General features: G+C 35.1%; 2 protein-coding genes across 3 annotated transcripts; one reads left to right on the top strand and one right to left on the bottom strand.

Annotated features, from left to right (window-relative positions):
• Window positions 1-360: 360 nt before the first annotated feature.
• Window positions 361-2,059, top strand: LOC104907509 (uncharacterized). Its single transcript, XM_010696449.4, has 2 exons — window positions 361-1,552; window positions 1,667-2,059. Exons 1-2 carry the CDS (start codon window positions 584-586, stop codon window positions 1,721-1,723), a joined length of 1,026 nt encoding a protein of 341 aa, XP_010694751.1. The 5' UTR covers window positions 361-583; the 3' UTR covers window positions 1,724-2,059.
• Window positions 2,060-4,293: 2,234 nt separating this feature from the next.
• Window positions 4,294-12,356, bottom strand: LOC104907508 (mitogen-activated protein kinase 18). 2 transcript variants are annotated; one of them, XM_010696447.4, is made up of 10 exons: window positions 11,828-12,354; window positions 9,366-9,774; window positions 9,109-9,236; window positions 8,949-9,008; window positions 6,628-6,777; window positions 6,383-6,538; window positions 5,638-5,849; window positions 5,421-5,522; window positions 5,198-5,346; window positions 4,294-4,985 (listed from the first exon to the last, which is right to left on the bottom strand). In XM_010696447.4, the coding sequence occupies exons 1-10, from the start codon at window positions 11,849-11,851 to the stop codon at window positions 4,561-4,563; spliced, it is 1,815 nt and encodes a 604-aa protein (XP_010694749.2). In that variant the 5' UTR covers window positions 11,852-12,354; the 3' UTR covers window positions 4,294-4,560. The 2 variants fall into 2 exon arrangements, with proteins under 2 accessions (XP_010694749.2, XP_048498853.1); XM_048642896.2 differs by having other exon boundaries at window positions 4,721-4,981; window positions 11,828-12,356.
• Window positions 12,357-12,707: the final 351 nt, after the last annotated feature.

Below are 12,707 nucleotides of genomic sequence, written 5' to 3'. Positions count from 1 at the left end.
GTTTACATTTCTAGGGTGATATATATTTCTATTAGAATTTTATGTTTTTCAGAAATGACTTGTAAGTGCCGTTTGGCGAAATATTAATGAAATCCCTTTTTTTCTTTCAAAAAAAAAAAAAAAAAAAAGTATGATGGGAGAATCTGAACTTGGACGGTACTAATAGTTGGCGGGGCCCACAACATATGCTGACTTTCACCACAGCTTCCCCGCGACAAACGAATTTGTTAAAAATTTGAAGATTTTCAAACACACGGTCCCCCGCCAACGTTAAAATTTCAAACTTCAAACCGAAAATTAACACTGAATAAAACACAACTACATCGACTTTTTAGTTTTTAACTTCTAATCCCTTCAAAAACTTGGCGCTCTATCCACCCCGCAAAACTCAAAAATACCAACGTTTTCATTTTTCCATCTTTCATTTCCCGGCATTTCCCCTCTATTCTCCATTTCATCTTTTACTATTATTAATCCTATTCCTCCAAAATCAAAACCCACCTTCACCTCAATCCTTTTCAACACTTCTCTAATTTCTCCTCTAATCTCTCTTTCTCTCTTCTCTTTTTCTCTGCTACCAACAATGGATGCAAACTTCCATTCTTTACCTCCACTAAAACGTTTCCGGCTGTTACAACAACAACAAAAGCAACAGCCGAAACCCGAACCTAAACACGAACCGAAACCTGTTTGCATACCTTTACAGTTATCCCCATCTAATCTCCCAGCCAAAAAAAGAAAACAGTCTCGAGATACATTTTTTCAATCCAATCTAGAAGAGAAAGAAAATCTTCCTCCAATCACCCCTCCAACTCCCTACTGTTTACCCGCTAAGAAAAGAATATGGGCTATTAAACCTCCCGAATTCAGCCCCATTAAGTCTCCACCTCCTTTCATTGATCTTAATCTCGAGTACGACCCGTCTCGAGAATCTCAAGAGGGGACTAAAAATGGGGAGGAAACAGAAACACCCACCCGTGTTGAGATCGAAGATGAAAAGGAGGAGGAGGAAGAAGATGTTGATGATGGGATTTTATGTGCTGTATGTGAGAGTACAGATGGTGATCCATCAGATCCAATTGTATTCTGTGATGGGTGTGAACTTATGGTTCATTCCAATTGTTATGGGAATCCTCTTATTAAGGGAGTTCCTGAGGGGGAGTGGTTGTGTGCGCAATGTTTGAACTCGCAACCTTTGGCTCATAAATGTTGTCTTTGTCCTGTGGTTGGTGGTGCTATGAAGCCTACTGCTGATGGCCGGTGGGCCCACATTGTGTGTGCTGTTTTAGTGCCGGAGGTTTTCTTTGAGGACCCAGAAGGCCGAGACGGGATCGATTGCTCCAGGATTCCCAAGAGGAGGTGGAGGGAGAAATGTTATATTTGTAAAGAAAGAAGAGGGTGTGCTATTGAGTGTTCTGAGCCTAAATGTTCGTTGGCATTTCATGCAACGTGTGGATTGAAGGAAGATCTTTCGATTGAACTTAAAGAAGGAAAGAATAATGGTGGGATTGTTGCTGGATTCTGCAAAAAGCACACTGAATTGTGGAAGAAGGTAATTTTTTTGTATCTTTTAAGTGAACTTTAGTTTGTTTTGTTATGAAATCTTAATGGCTGGTTAATATGGATTTGTTGTATTGATTTTTTAATTTTTATTGTTGAAATGCAGCAAAAACAAACAGGAAAGTTCAAGATTGTCGCCAGAGATGATGAGCAGAGGACCTGATTAACTGGAATGGGTAATAAGATGTTGGGAAATCTGGGATTAGCAAATAGTTATCTTATTTTTGTTTTGGGATTATAAACCTAGGGATTTCGCATTTTTAGATAGATACTCACTCAACTTGAAGAGAATGTGGGGATCCAAATACAAGCTTTTGTTTTTTGTTTGTTCATATTTAGTAGTGACTGCAGTCTGTTAGTGATCGATTGCGAGTGCAATATGTTCATTTCTTGTTTACATGAATTACATCGGTAGGATTGTTGGTTTTCAGTCCTTGAAAAATTTAAGCAACATGATTGCTTGTGAACAATTGTAAGATTGCTTCAGCTTGACCACTTATATCAGTGTCTATGTTCAATGAAACTCGTGCACTCGTGCAGCCGAGCTTGTCATCAATAATGCTGCGCCTTTCGTTGTTAACAATTACTACACATGTTTCTAAATAATGGTTACACTTTGACTTTTAACACTATTCACAAATCTTAATTTGGCTATGATTTATAATTTATGGTAATTAAAATTATTCATGTGGAATATTGTTTGATTTGAGATAATAATGTTTAAAGTTATGTACCTTGATGCCATATTTGAGAGGTTGGACAGAGCCTATTGTACTAATGAATGGAGGGAACTCTTTCTAGAAGCTTCAATTTTCCGATCTTTTATGCACCCACTGTTCTTGACAGTAGACCAATAAATAGGCAATGCAAGCATAGAATATGTTCATGTCTTGTTCACATCAGTAAGACTAAGGACATGTAGTTTTCAATCCTTGAAATTTTAAGCAATATGTTGATTGCTTGCGAATTAAATGTAAGATTGCTTCAGCTTCACCACTTGTTTGTGTGTATGTTCAATAAGACCCTCACTTGTCATCGATGATGTCGTGCCTTTCATCTTCAACAATTAGTACACACCAATAAAAGTGCAAAAACAGATGGCAAGAAAATATCACTATAACATGACCTTGACTCTTGAGGAAGAAGATGCATTTTGAGACCTTAGCTCCCTATGTTCAATAGCATGATCTTCCTCTCCCTTTGGCTTTGCTTTGTAGTTTTCAATCTGGAAGCTTATCTACGGCATAATTCACCCTTATTAAGCTTTGCCTTTGTTCAAGTGTTATGTACTTTTTTCTAGGGTCTTATTTCCTCCACATTTTTTTAGAACCAGTCACCATTTATATGACTTATTTAAAATTAAGGGGTGTGAAAGTTACTTATTATAATATGATCAAAAGGCTAAGTTATTATAAGAAGACGGGCCAAAAGTTTCCTTACTTTTATAATTGTAAAGATTTGCAAATAAAGTGAAAAGGCAGGAGAATATATTTACATTCCTCCATTGTGTTTTATGATTGTAACGATTTAACTTGTAGTCTATTCATATGTTCTTGGATTAGTATTGAATTTGCAATGTATGTTTTGATGACATTAATTGTCTTACTAATTCAATATTAAATATATTAATGGTTAAAGTTGTTGATAAATATTGATGTCAAGACGTTCTTTAGTGCATATATCATACTAAATTATTTTCTACTCCATAATAGTAAATCTAGATGCAAAACAAGTGCAAAGGTATGCCCGAACCTTAATTTCAAATATTAAATAAATTATAGGAAAGGTAATAATAATTAGTTTATAAATTTTCCAAATTCAATCCGTCCACAATTTTTTATCTTTTATTTTTAACATTGACTAAAGCAACAATTACAAAATAGTGATAAAGGACATACAAGTAATGCGACAATTTGAGTCCGGATCTTCTAAAGTTTTAGTGAAACTCTACAAAGTAGAATTGTACCTGAGCCATACATTTTAAAATAAAGGCTCATATTGATGGAAAGGAAAGATTTATGGGTGAATTTTGATGAGATAAAATAAAGGGGATATGAAAAGACAATATATGAGCCATTGATTTTTTTATTCAATGATTGATATTACTCAAACTCTACCTTGTAGAATTATTTTACAATTCTAGAGAATCCAAACACCGACAATTTAAAACAATATTTCCTCAATTTTTTTAGTTACAACAATTTCCATTTATAGGTGCTTTTATTTAGATATAAAATCTCTTTTCTTAGTAAGAATTTTACGACAATATATCCTCACTTTAATTTCCCCCACATGAAAAAAAATATGGCAATTGAGTCAAATTTTACTCTTTTTTATTTTAATGTTGGTACGATAAAGAGACCCTACTAAACAGGTTTGCAAGTCAGACTCCTTGGAAGGAGGAGGGTGGTAAGGGAAACCTCACCCTCAAAAAACCCTAGAGAAATTTAATTTTCATGACATTAAAATCATAAAGCCAAAAATCTTTATCACTAAGACAAACCTTGTTTTATACTCTCTTTCTTAATATTTGCGCAAAAACAAATTTGTTACAACTCAATAAACAAAAGGTAGTATTTTGGGCATTAAACACTGGTTGACGATAACCTTTTGCATAGTGCATCAAAGGTGTTGTTGGCTTTTTTCTTCATGCTGAGATAAGGACCCGATAGCTGAGTAAAAGAGGAAGACGTGTGATTATTTTCTTAGCAGGATTGTAAAGACAGTAAAAACTTGATCAAATTGATTATTTTATTTATTTACTTATTCTAAAATGTCTATAATTAAGCAGGAATTACTAGCTGAAATGATCTAGCATCTACTGAGAAAGTACAAACTCAAATAATGCGACATACTGCATAATTCACTAACCACATACCGAACAATCCAAGGTAAGGGAGGACATACATCCTCAACCTTCCAGGAAAAACAACCCCGGCAATCAGCATATCGATTGCCCTTCAATAAAAAGAAAAGAGTCTGACAACTTGTTAGCATTATTTATGACATTCCATACTGAACAGTGCCCACATTTCTGTGAGCTGCCATTGCAACAGCTGTAGCGCCAAACTGCGACTGAGCTTGCAATATCTTAGCATCTAGGGCGATTCTGCTGCTATATTGATCCGGCTTGGGTTGAGGTTGGTGATACGGGTTAGTGTTTATGTCAATAGCAACTTCATGGGTCGACTGTACAGGTAGCGGCTGCTGTTTGGCCCATGAAGTGCGGCCTTGTTCATTTTCTGTCCCAGGCTTCGTTTGAGGTGGCGGCGTGACGTTTGGCCTGAAGTAGTACTGTGATGAGGCTGATGTTGTCTGTGGTGGTAGCACTGCATTTTGCATGGATATCCTAGCATCATAGCTATCCTTCATGCTTCTGCCAGCCTCATATGAAACAACAGGTCCTACCACTCTTCCCGGTCTTGCTGCACAAAACACAGGACAAGGACATAATAGAAGGTTCAATAATATGATATTACTACAATATCCATACTTCACTGACCATATGCATAAGCGCTAAATATGATTTTATTTTATGCTTTTCAAAAAAGATAAAAAAAAAAGTTTCTTCGAGTGATTTCAAACAATGCTGCTTACAGATTTTAAGAGCTACTGTTAGTAGGTGATAGAAAGTTACCTGATGGACCTCTCGGTGGCTGTCTTGAAGAGCTCGATAAGCTCCCATAACTTTCAGATGTTCTCATCTCTTCTTTTACTTGATGGTCCCTCTGTGAAGACGCCAGAGGCTGTGGTTTAGGAGGTATGGTACTGCAGTGTACTGTCGACCTGAAAGATGAGAAGGTCAGGACATGTAATATGTTTTCAACAACTCGTTAAAGGGAAGAAAGGCGTAGCCAAACCTTGGAAGGGAAATATGTTTTCTCTCCAAAGGGATGACTGGTCCACTTCGACCACTATTTTCCTCCAGATGTGCAAACTGCTTCTTAAACTGACCTATAGCACTGCTTAAGGAAACGAGTTCATCATGTAAGCAATAGCCAAAACAAATCATTGCTAAACTACATGGAAGTAAGAGAGGAAGAACATAGCAGAAGGCATTAGCCAAAGTCAACTTACCTAGGATAAATATAATTACTCCCTTCGTTTCCATTCATGTAATCTTTGAGCAACTGAGGATGGTATTCGAGGATCTCCCGGTATATCAATTCCCTAACATCCTCCTTAGTCACCCTACGCCTCTCAAACTCAAACTCTAATTTTGAGATTGGATGGCATGCAGGCTCTCTCTCCATTCTAGCTAAGCCTTTAAAGTATGGATCAGCCAGTGCCTGATAGAAAAGAGATTTTACGTGTCAAGAAAAGTGTTAATGTCATACTCGTAAGTTTATTTGAGAGTTGCCATAACAGAAATATTAAAACAATTCGAGCAAGCCCTTCTCTTTCTCAATCAATAAAATCTAAAAGTTAAATGCATGAATTGATTACATATAATAGGCCAGCCTTATCACTTTTCATATACTTCCTTCTTTTCCTAATAAATACGACATTTTCCTTCTTTGGCTCTTTCAAGTTTCAAAGTACCTATTCTGTTTGAAAATACTTGTTACACTTCGGTAAAATGGAGATGTCACAATAATAGCTACATACTTTCTTAAAAATTTCCTTGTATAGCAACTAAATAGATATAGTCATTGCAACATAACAAGAGAGAAGATTGTCATCACTGAGAAGATAGAAGTTATCACAAAAGTTCCTTAAGAAACAACATCAAGCAGAAGTGTGCATATAATAAAGAAACAAAGGCAGTACAATATTCATTTTCAGTGAAATAATGAAAACAGGTGGAAAATGTGGCACCAACCTCTTCAGCAGTTGGTCTATCCTTTGGATCAAAAGATAATAATCTTTGTAGCAAACGCAACCCTAAAGGATCTGCATTTGGAAATTTCTGAGAAAAAGGAACAGGCTGCTTTTTTCGCATATCAGTTAAGTACTTGCGTGCTTTGTCATTGCGGACCTGAAGAAAGTTTAAGATCATGACTAAAAAGAAGCATATAAAGCAAGTCAGGTACTAACTAACATAGTGGATGCAATAGAAAATCATACCCCAGATATAACATCATGCGAGGGTGTACCCAGAAGATCTGTGATTAAATCTAACTGGTGTACAACACTTTTACCCGGAAATAACGGTTTTCCAGTCAGCACCTCAGCAAAGATGCAGCCAATGCTCCAAATATCTATGGCAGGTGTATACTGCACTTGGCAAAGTCAAGAGTCAGACCAATTATATAAAAAAAAATTGTGACTCCAATTAAACCGCTTCAGTGAAACGGTTATAAGACTCAACACAATTACCTGAAGGACAAGAAATACCAACTTCCAGGAGAGTTCAATTTATCCTCCCTGAACAAGAATTATTTTGATCTAGGTATTACTATAACTTTGAACCACTAAAAATCAATTATAGTATTGCAATGCAGTACATGTCATAATATACTTGCTTATAAAATTTTTACATTTGAATCTTATGTTACATAACAAAGACCAGAAATTATAAACATTGGACACTTGAACACTAATGGTGGAAGTAAGATGATCTAGAGGATACAAAGATAAAGACCAGCTCGTCATCTTAACCCCACCCCGGCAAAAGAAAAGAATGAATTTTTCACCATATACCCCCAACAAATATTTTATTCACCATATATCCTCAATATTTTCAAAATTCATCGTATACCCCTCAATTTCTTAATAATTAACCATATGCCCTTAATGATTAACAATTATCAACTTTTTTGATCATTAACCCCTAATTCTGTTACCAAATCCTAATTAACCCCTATTTGAGTCGTTAGTCTTAATTGAATACCATTGAAACACCACAAGTGACCCCTTTTAGCTCTTTTCCTCCATAACTCTTTTCCTTCTTTTAAGACTAAGATGTTTCAATGCTAATATGTTAGGGTAAATTAGTGAAATAGGGATTAAATAAGGTTTAGTAATGGAATCGAAGGTTACTGATCATAAAAATTGATAATTGTTAATCATTAAGGGCACATGGCGAATTATCAAGAGATTGAGGGATATACGGTAAATTTTGTAAACATCAAGGGTACATGGTGAATAAAAAAATTTGTTGCGGGTATATTGTGAAAAATCCGAAAAAAGAAAACATCTAACAGATCCAAAACAAGCACCCAGAACAATTACCCAATTAGGAGTTCAAAGCAAGCAAATTCAAGGACTCATTTGGGTGTAATTTCATGTGCAAATCCAGCTCCAATTAGCTAGTAACTTTGAAAGATCAGTTACACAATATACTAAGTCAACAAGCCACTAACATAGTTAGTAAACGTCTCAACAACTCCACTTTTAAGGCCAAAAATCCCCTTGAGTACCTCATGGAGCCTCTATCAGGTATTCAAATTAAATTATAAATTTTATTTCCTAAATGATAACTAAGCCCACGAGCTGGATTAGAGCGTGACTGAAAGATGAAATAAACATAAATATAGCAATTTATCATATGTACAAAAGAGATGGGAAATTTTCTCACCCAACCTTGAGGTTTGGCAAAGTGCTTTAATTTATCCCGTGGTTTTTCAAATATCTTAGATAGATAACCATCGGGTTACACTTTCATCTCCAACTTAACCTTACTCCTAATTTCAATAATGTGAACAATCATCATTAGAGGGGTGTGCTCTATTCAACTTATTTTAAATTCTTACTAGAACTGATTTTTTAGGCTTATTGAAGCTAATTTAAACTCATTTACATTTTTTTTTAAAACAATAAGTCAAAATACAATGGACATAACTCTACCTATATGTTGTTTATGGCACCAAAAACAATGGAGGTAAGTTAACATGTTGTCGTTTCTATTAGGGCACAAATTGACTTACAGAGTTACCCTTCCCGTAGAAGTAAATGGTCAATTTGGAGAGGGAACTATAATCAGAGGGTTACTTAGGTTACTCAAAAAAATACGGGTTTGATGTGAGCATTTTTTACCTCTCCTTGGGAATCCCACATCCCTACTGTAGAACTGAAGAGGAGGCCTAATTATATTAATATTAGCAATTTCTATATTTTAATATTCATACATCATGAATACAACAGAGCCCACCAGCCATCCATAAAGTCCAAAGGACAGCAATTGCATACTTGGATAATATTATGCAAGGAAGCAATGTAAAACCAAAGTACCTGACTACACAACACGATCACAACTATAAATCAAATTTTATCCAGAAATAGAACAATTAGAAAAAGCAACTAAGGAAAAAAACAATTACAGGATTACAACTAGTACTTAGTTCCGCAGATAGTGCAAATACATAAAACAAAAGTTTTTGACGACCGCAAGGTATACTTCCAGTGTTCTTTTACAAAGAGAAAAAGTGTAAGATGAACATGCATACCTTAGAGAAAAATGACCCGCAAAGTTCTGGCGCCCGATACCATCTTGTAGCAACATAATCCTGTAAATGATACAGTTAAGTACACAGCCTATGCACTGCAGCACACAAGAAAAATCACCAACAGGAAGCACATAAAAATGCTAATCAATGATATACATACCGTCCAAAAAATAGTGGTCGGAGTATCATTGAATGCTACTCTAGCCAGGCCAAAGTCGCAGATTTTGAGTTTGCAATTGGCATTAGCCAGTATGTTTTTAGGCTTGAGATCTCGATGGTACACATTAGCTGCAACACCACATTATGAATAATAGTTTAAAAATCATGCTCACACTAAAGCTAAATTCAAAAGAAAAAAAAAGGAGACGAATTAGAAGAAAAAGAGATGAGGTCAACCTAAAAAGAAAAAGCTATTACCTGTATGCATGTATTTTAGAGCACGCAACATTTGATAGAGGAAAAACTGATGGTGTTCACGGGTCAAGTCATCATTAGCTTTGATGACTTGATGAAGATCAGACTCCATAAGCTCGAAGACCACATAGATATCTCTGAAGTCTCTTTTTGATGGTGGCAACATAATGCGTTTGATCTCAACTATATCAGGATGCCGCAAAAGCCTCAGCAGCTTTACCTCCCGCAGGATTCGGATCGCATCAGAGATATGCTCATAAATATCATTTATTTTTTTAATGGCCACCTTTTCCCCTGTATGTGTATCGACTGCTGCACAAACAACTCCATAGCTTCCTTTTCCTATAACTTCGAGAATTTTATATCTATTCGCTTCACCATAGTCAGTGAAAAACTCTGTGTCTTTAAGACCCTGCAAAATGAGACCAAAATTGGTTGAGTCAGATATGCTAATATGCAGGAACAAGCACGGGGTAACTGAGAAAGATGTCTTCCATACACCACGCAGCAAGAGAAGGTTCAGTGGTCGAATCTGCAAATACATTTTCTGACTTTCCCCATTATGGTATTCTACAGTAAACCACCTTATAGCCCCACCTGTTCTACGAGAATAAGATTATATAATCCAGCCTTTATACATTCACGTAGAATTCATCATAATCTAACACATGCCTTCAGGTTATGAGATACTATCTCTTTAATCCTCCGTCTTTTTATTTATTTTTTCTATCTTTTCTATTTTGCAAGTTTGCCGATGCACAACTTTGAACATTAATACCTATAATGGTGTAAATCTAGAAATTATAATAAGTCTATATTTTGAGAACATAAATTGAGAAAAATTTAACAACAATCCATATGACTATGTTTTCCTAACGAATCACACCTAATAGTCAAAGTGAAGCATATGAATGGTAGAAGTAAGAAAAAAAAGGAGGAAGTATGATGCGATTGAAGTACCAAAGGAGACTTCAACAGTTGGACCTACGCAGGTTCCAAAAGATAAAAAGTCTAACCTAATGAAATGAAACATTCAAAATCACATGGCCTTTTGAATATTATAGACTAAATTCAGTTAGAACACAAAAATGTTTGTGCTTCTTGTTTGATGGGAAGCGAAAGTCCTTAACCCAGGCAAACTCTTTAAAAGCAATGGTGTAATGTTGATGCATTGACGTGAGATATCAAACAAGACGATTTCTGAGAAGCAAACATCAAACAACCATTTTCTTATTAAACAACAAAATCACAAGCAGCAATAAATAAGAAAAGGTATCAGCCATACATGACTAGGAGATAAATTAACTAAGATACTACTACAAGTCCCAAATTGCATGTACAATGAAACACAGAAGAAGGTCACATGCCACAACAACGAAGAACAAGGCTATTTGGCTTAATTTTAGTTAGCTAAATTTTCGTCCCCGTGACTTTAATGATGGTATTTTTGTAACTTTACTATGTGGAATCCCCACAACTTCTATCTTTTGTTTCGCTAACTAAAATTTAGCCTAACAGAGTTTCTACAAGAAGACAAGTCACATGCCAAAGAAAGATCACACGCGGAATATCATTATTCAGAACATGAAACTGCTCATATTCATCCACAAGTATACATAACATATAAGAGTTTCAAATCATAAAGTCACCAAAGAACATAATAGAGCAAAAGGTCATTAAAGTGATTGGAACAAAATCAAGTTTTTAGGTAAACATCAGTAGACAAAAACTTAATGATAAACTTCCAAACCATATTTTCCTAATCAGGAAACATGTGAGATACTATATTTTGTTTGGTATCAAGGTCAAGATGACCAAAAGAGTGAAATAAAGATGTCATCACAAGAAAAGTGATACGTGCCATTTCTCACTCAACACCCTATTGACTTTGATTCACCAACTTATTGCCAAACAAGCCATATCCTCACTGCTCACCACCGACAATGATATAACCACCAATATAGCATACATCAGCAACATCCCCAAAATAAAAATAAAAATAAGAATAAAAATAAAAATAAATTGAAAAAAAAGATAAAGAAGAAAGATTAAATTCTTCTCATACACCAACCTAAAAAATGCTTTGAACCCAATTCTTCGATACAAAAGAAAAATCAATTCTTACCCAGAAGTTTATTCAGTAAAAAGAAATTCAAAAATCATACCCCAAAATTCAAAAATTTAAACCAAAAATTCCAAAATTGAGTTGAATTCTCTCTACTGGCATGATCTTCAAGAAACCAAAATCAAAATTTAGGCAAGAAATTTCATAACTTTACTTAAACAACTATCATAAACATAGATCACCATTTCCAATGCATAAAGTTAAGTTAATCCCACCAACCCCGAAAAAAAAATGAAATTAAATAACAAAACTTTAGATCTCAACTTGCTTCATGAACACTCAAATTCCACGAGATCTAACACAAGAAAAAGAAAGAAATGAAGAGAGAGAAAATGGAAACCTTCTTGCGCTGATCTTGCTGCATCTTCGTTGTTGAAGAAGAACCCTAATCAAATTTCAATAATTTTCTTAAAACCCACAAAATTGATGAATAAAAGAAATGAGATTTAAAGTTTAAAAATTTATGAGTTTTGTAGCTCCTTCTCGAAATCAATCTCAAAGATAAAGAAAAACCAGCCGCATTAATCCCAGCTTAGAAGGGCAGAATAGTCTTTTCACAACAACCAAAATCTCCTGTACACAAGCTATTTTTTTCTCATATATACTTTTCAAAATCCAAACCCCCCTTTTAAAATCCAACGGATCCCTGCAAAACAACCCTCTTCTTTGCAGTTTTTCTTGCCCTCTTCTTCAATTGGAAGGAAAACCAGAAGAGAACAAAGAAACAGAGGAGAGAGGAGAGAGGAGAGAGAAAATGGGGGTTTGAAAGAGAAGAGAATTGAGAAACACAGAACAGAGGAGAGAGAAAGATAAAAAGAATTTTGAGAGGTCAGAGATTTGAAAGAGGAGAGAGAGAAAGAGAGATTAGATGAAGGAAGGAAGCATCATTTTATATCTATGTGACTTGTGGTTGGGTTTGTTGCTGCGTTCCACTCTTTTTTTTTATTGAATGGAGTTTACAATAATTTAGTAGGATAATTAGTTACATTATTAAAATTTGATTATTTCATATAAAATTTGATTATTTCATATAAAATTTGATTATATTATATAAAATCAATTATCGATACTAATATATTAAAAGGTGTGCCTAAGTCAGAAATGGTGCCACGTGGCAACTCTCCCTAAGAGAGTTGCATAGGGTAAGGTTTGATCTTGAAACCTCAAGAGAACATACACTAAAATCTTAACCACTATACCAAATAATATTTAGTGTTATC

Source organism: Beta vulgaris, chromosome 4 (genome assembly GCF_026745355.1).
Source record: "Beta vulgaris subsp. vulgaris cultivar EL10 chromosome 4, EL10.2, whole genome shotgun sequence".
Lineage (NCBI taxonomy): Eukaryota > Viridiplantae > Streptophyta > Magnoliopsida > Caryophyllales > Amaranthaceae > Beta > Beta vulgaris.
Note: the sequence above shows the minus strand (reverse complement) of the source record. Positions and strands in the feature narration are given on the sequence as shown.

Bases quoted from the DNA above. Each gene is read 5' to 3' on its own strand.
- LOC104907508 (XM_010696447.4), bottom strand. From the start codon at position 11,851: ATGCAGCAAGATCAGCGCAAGAAG. The intron at 9,775-11,827 runs GTTTCCATTTTC...CTCATTTTGCAG, and splicing joins AGCAAGATCAGCGCAAGAAG to GGTCTTAAAGACACAGAGTT. The intron at 5,850-6,382 runs GTTGGTGCCACA...CTTTTCTATCAG, and splicing joins ATAGACCAACTGCTGAAGAG to GCACTGGCTGATCCATACTT.
- LOC104907509 (XM_010696449.4), top strand. From the start codon at position 584: ATGGATGCAAACTTCCATTCTTTACCTCCACTAAAACGTTTCCGGCTG. The intron at 1,553-1,666 runs GTAATTTTTTTG...GTTGAAATGCAG, and splicing joins ACACTGAATTGTGGAAGAAG to CAAAAACAAACAGGAAAGTT.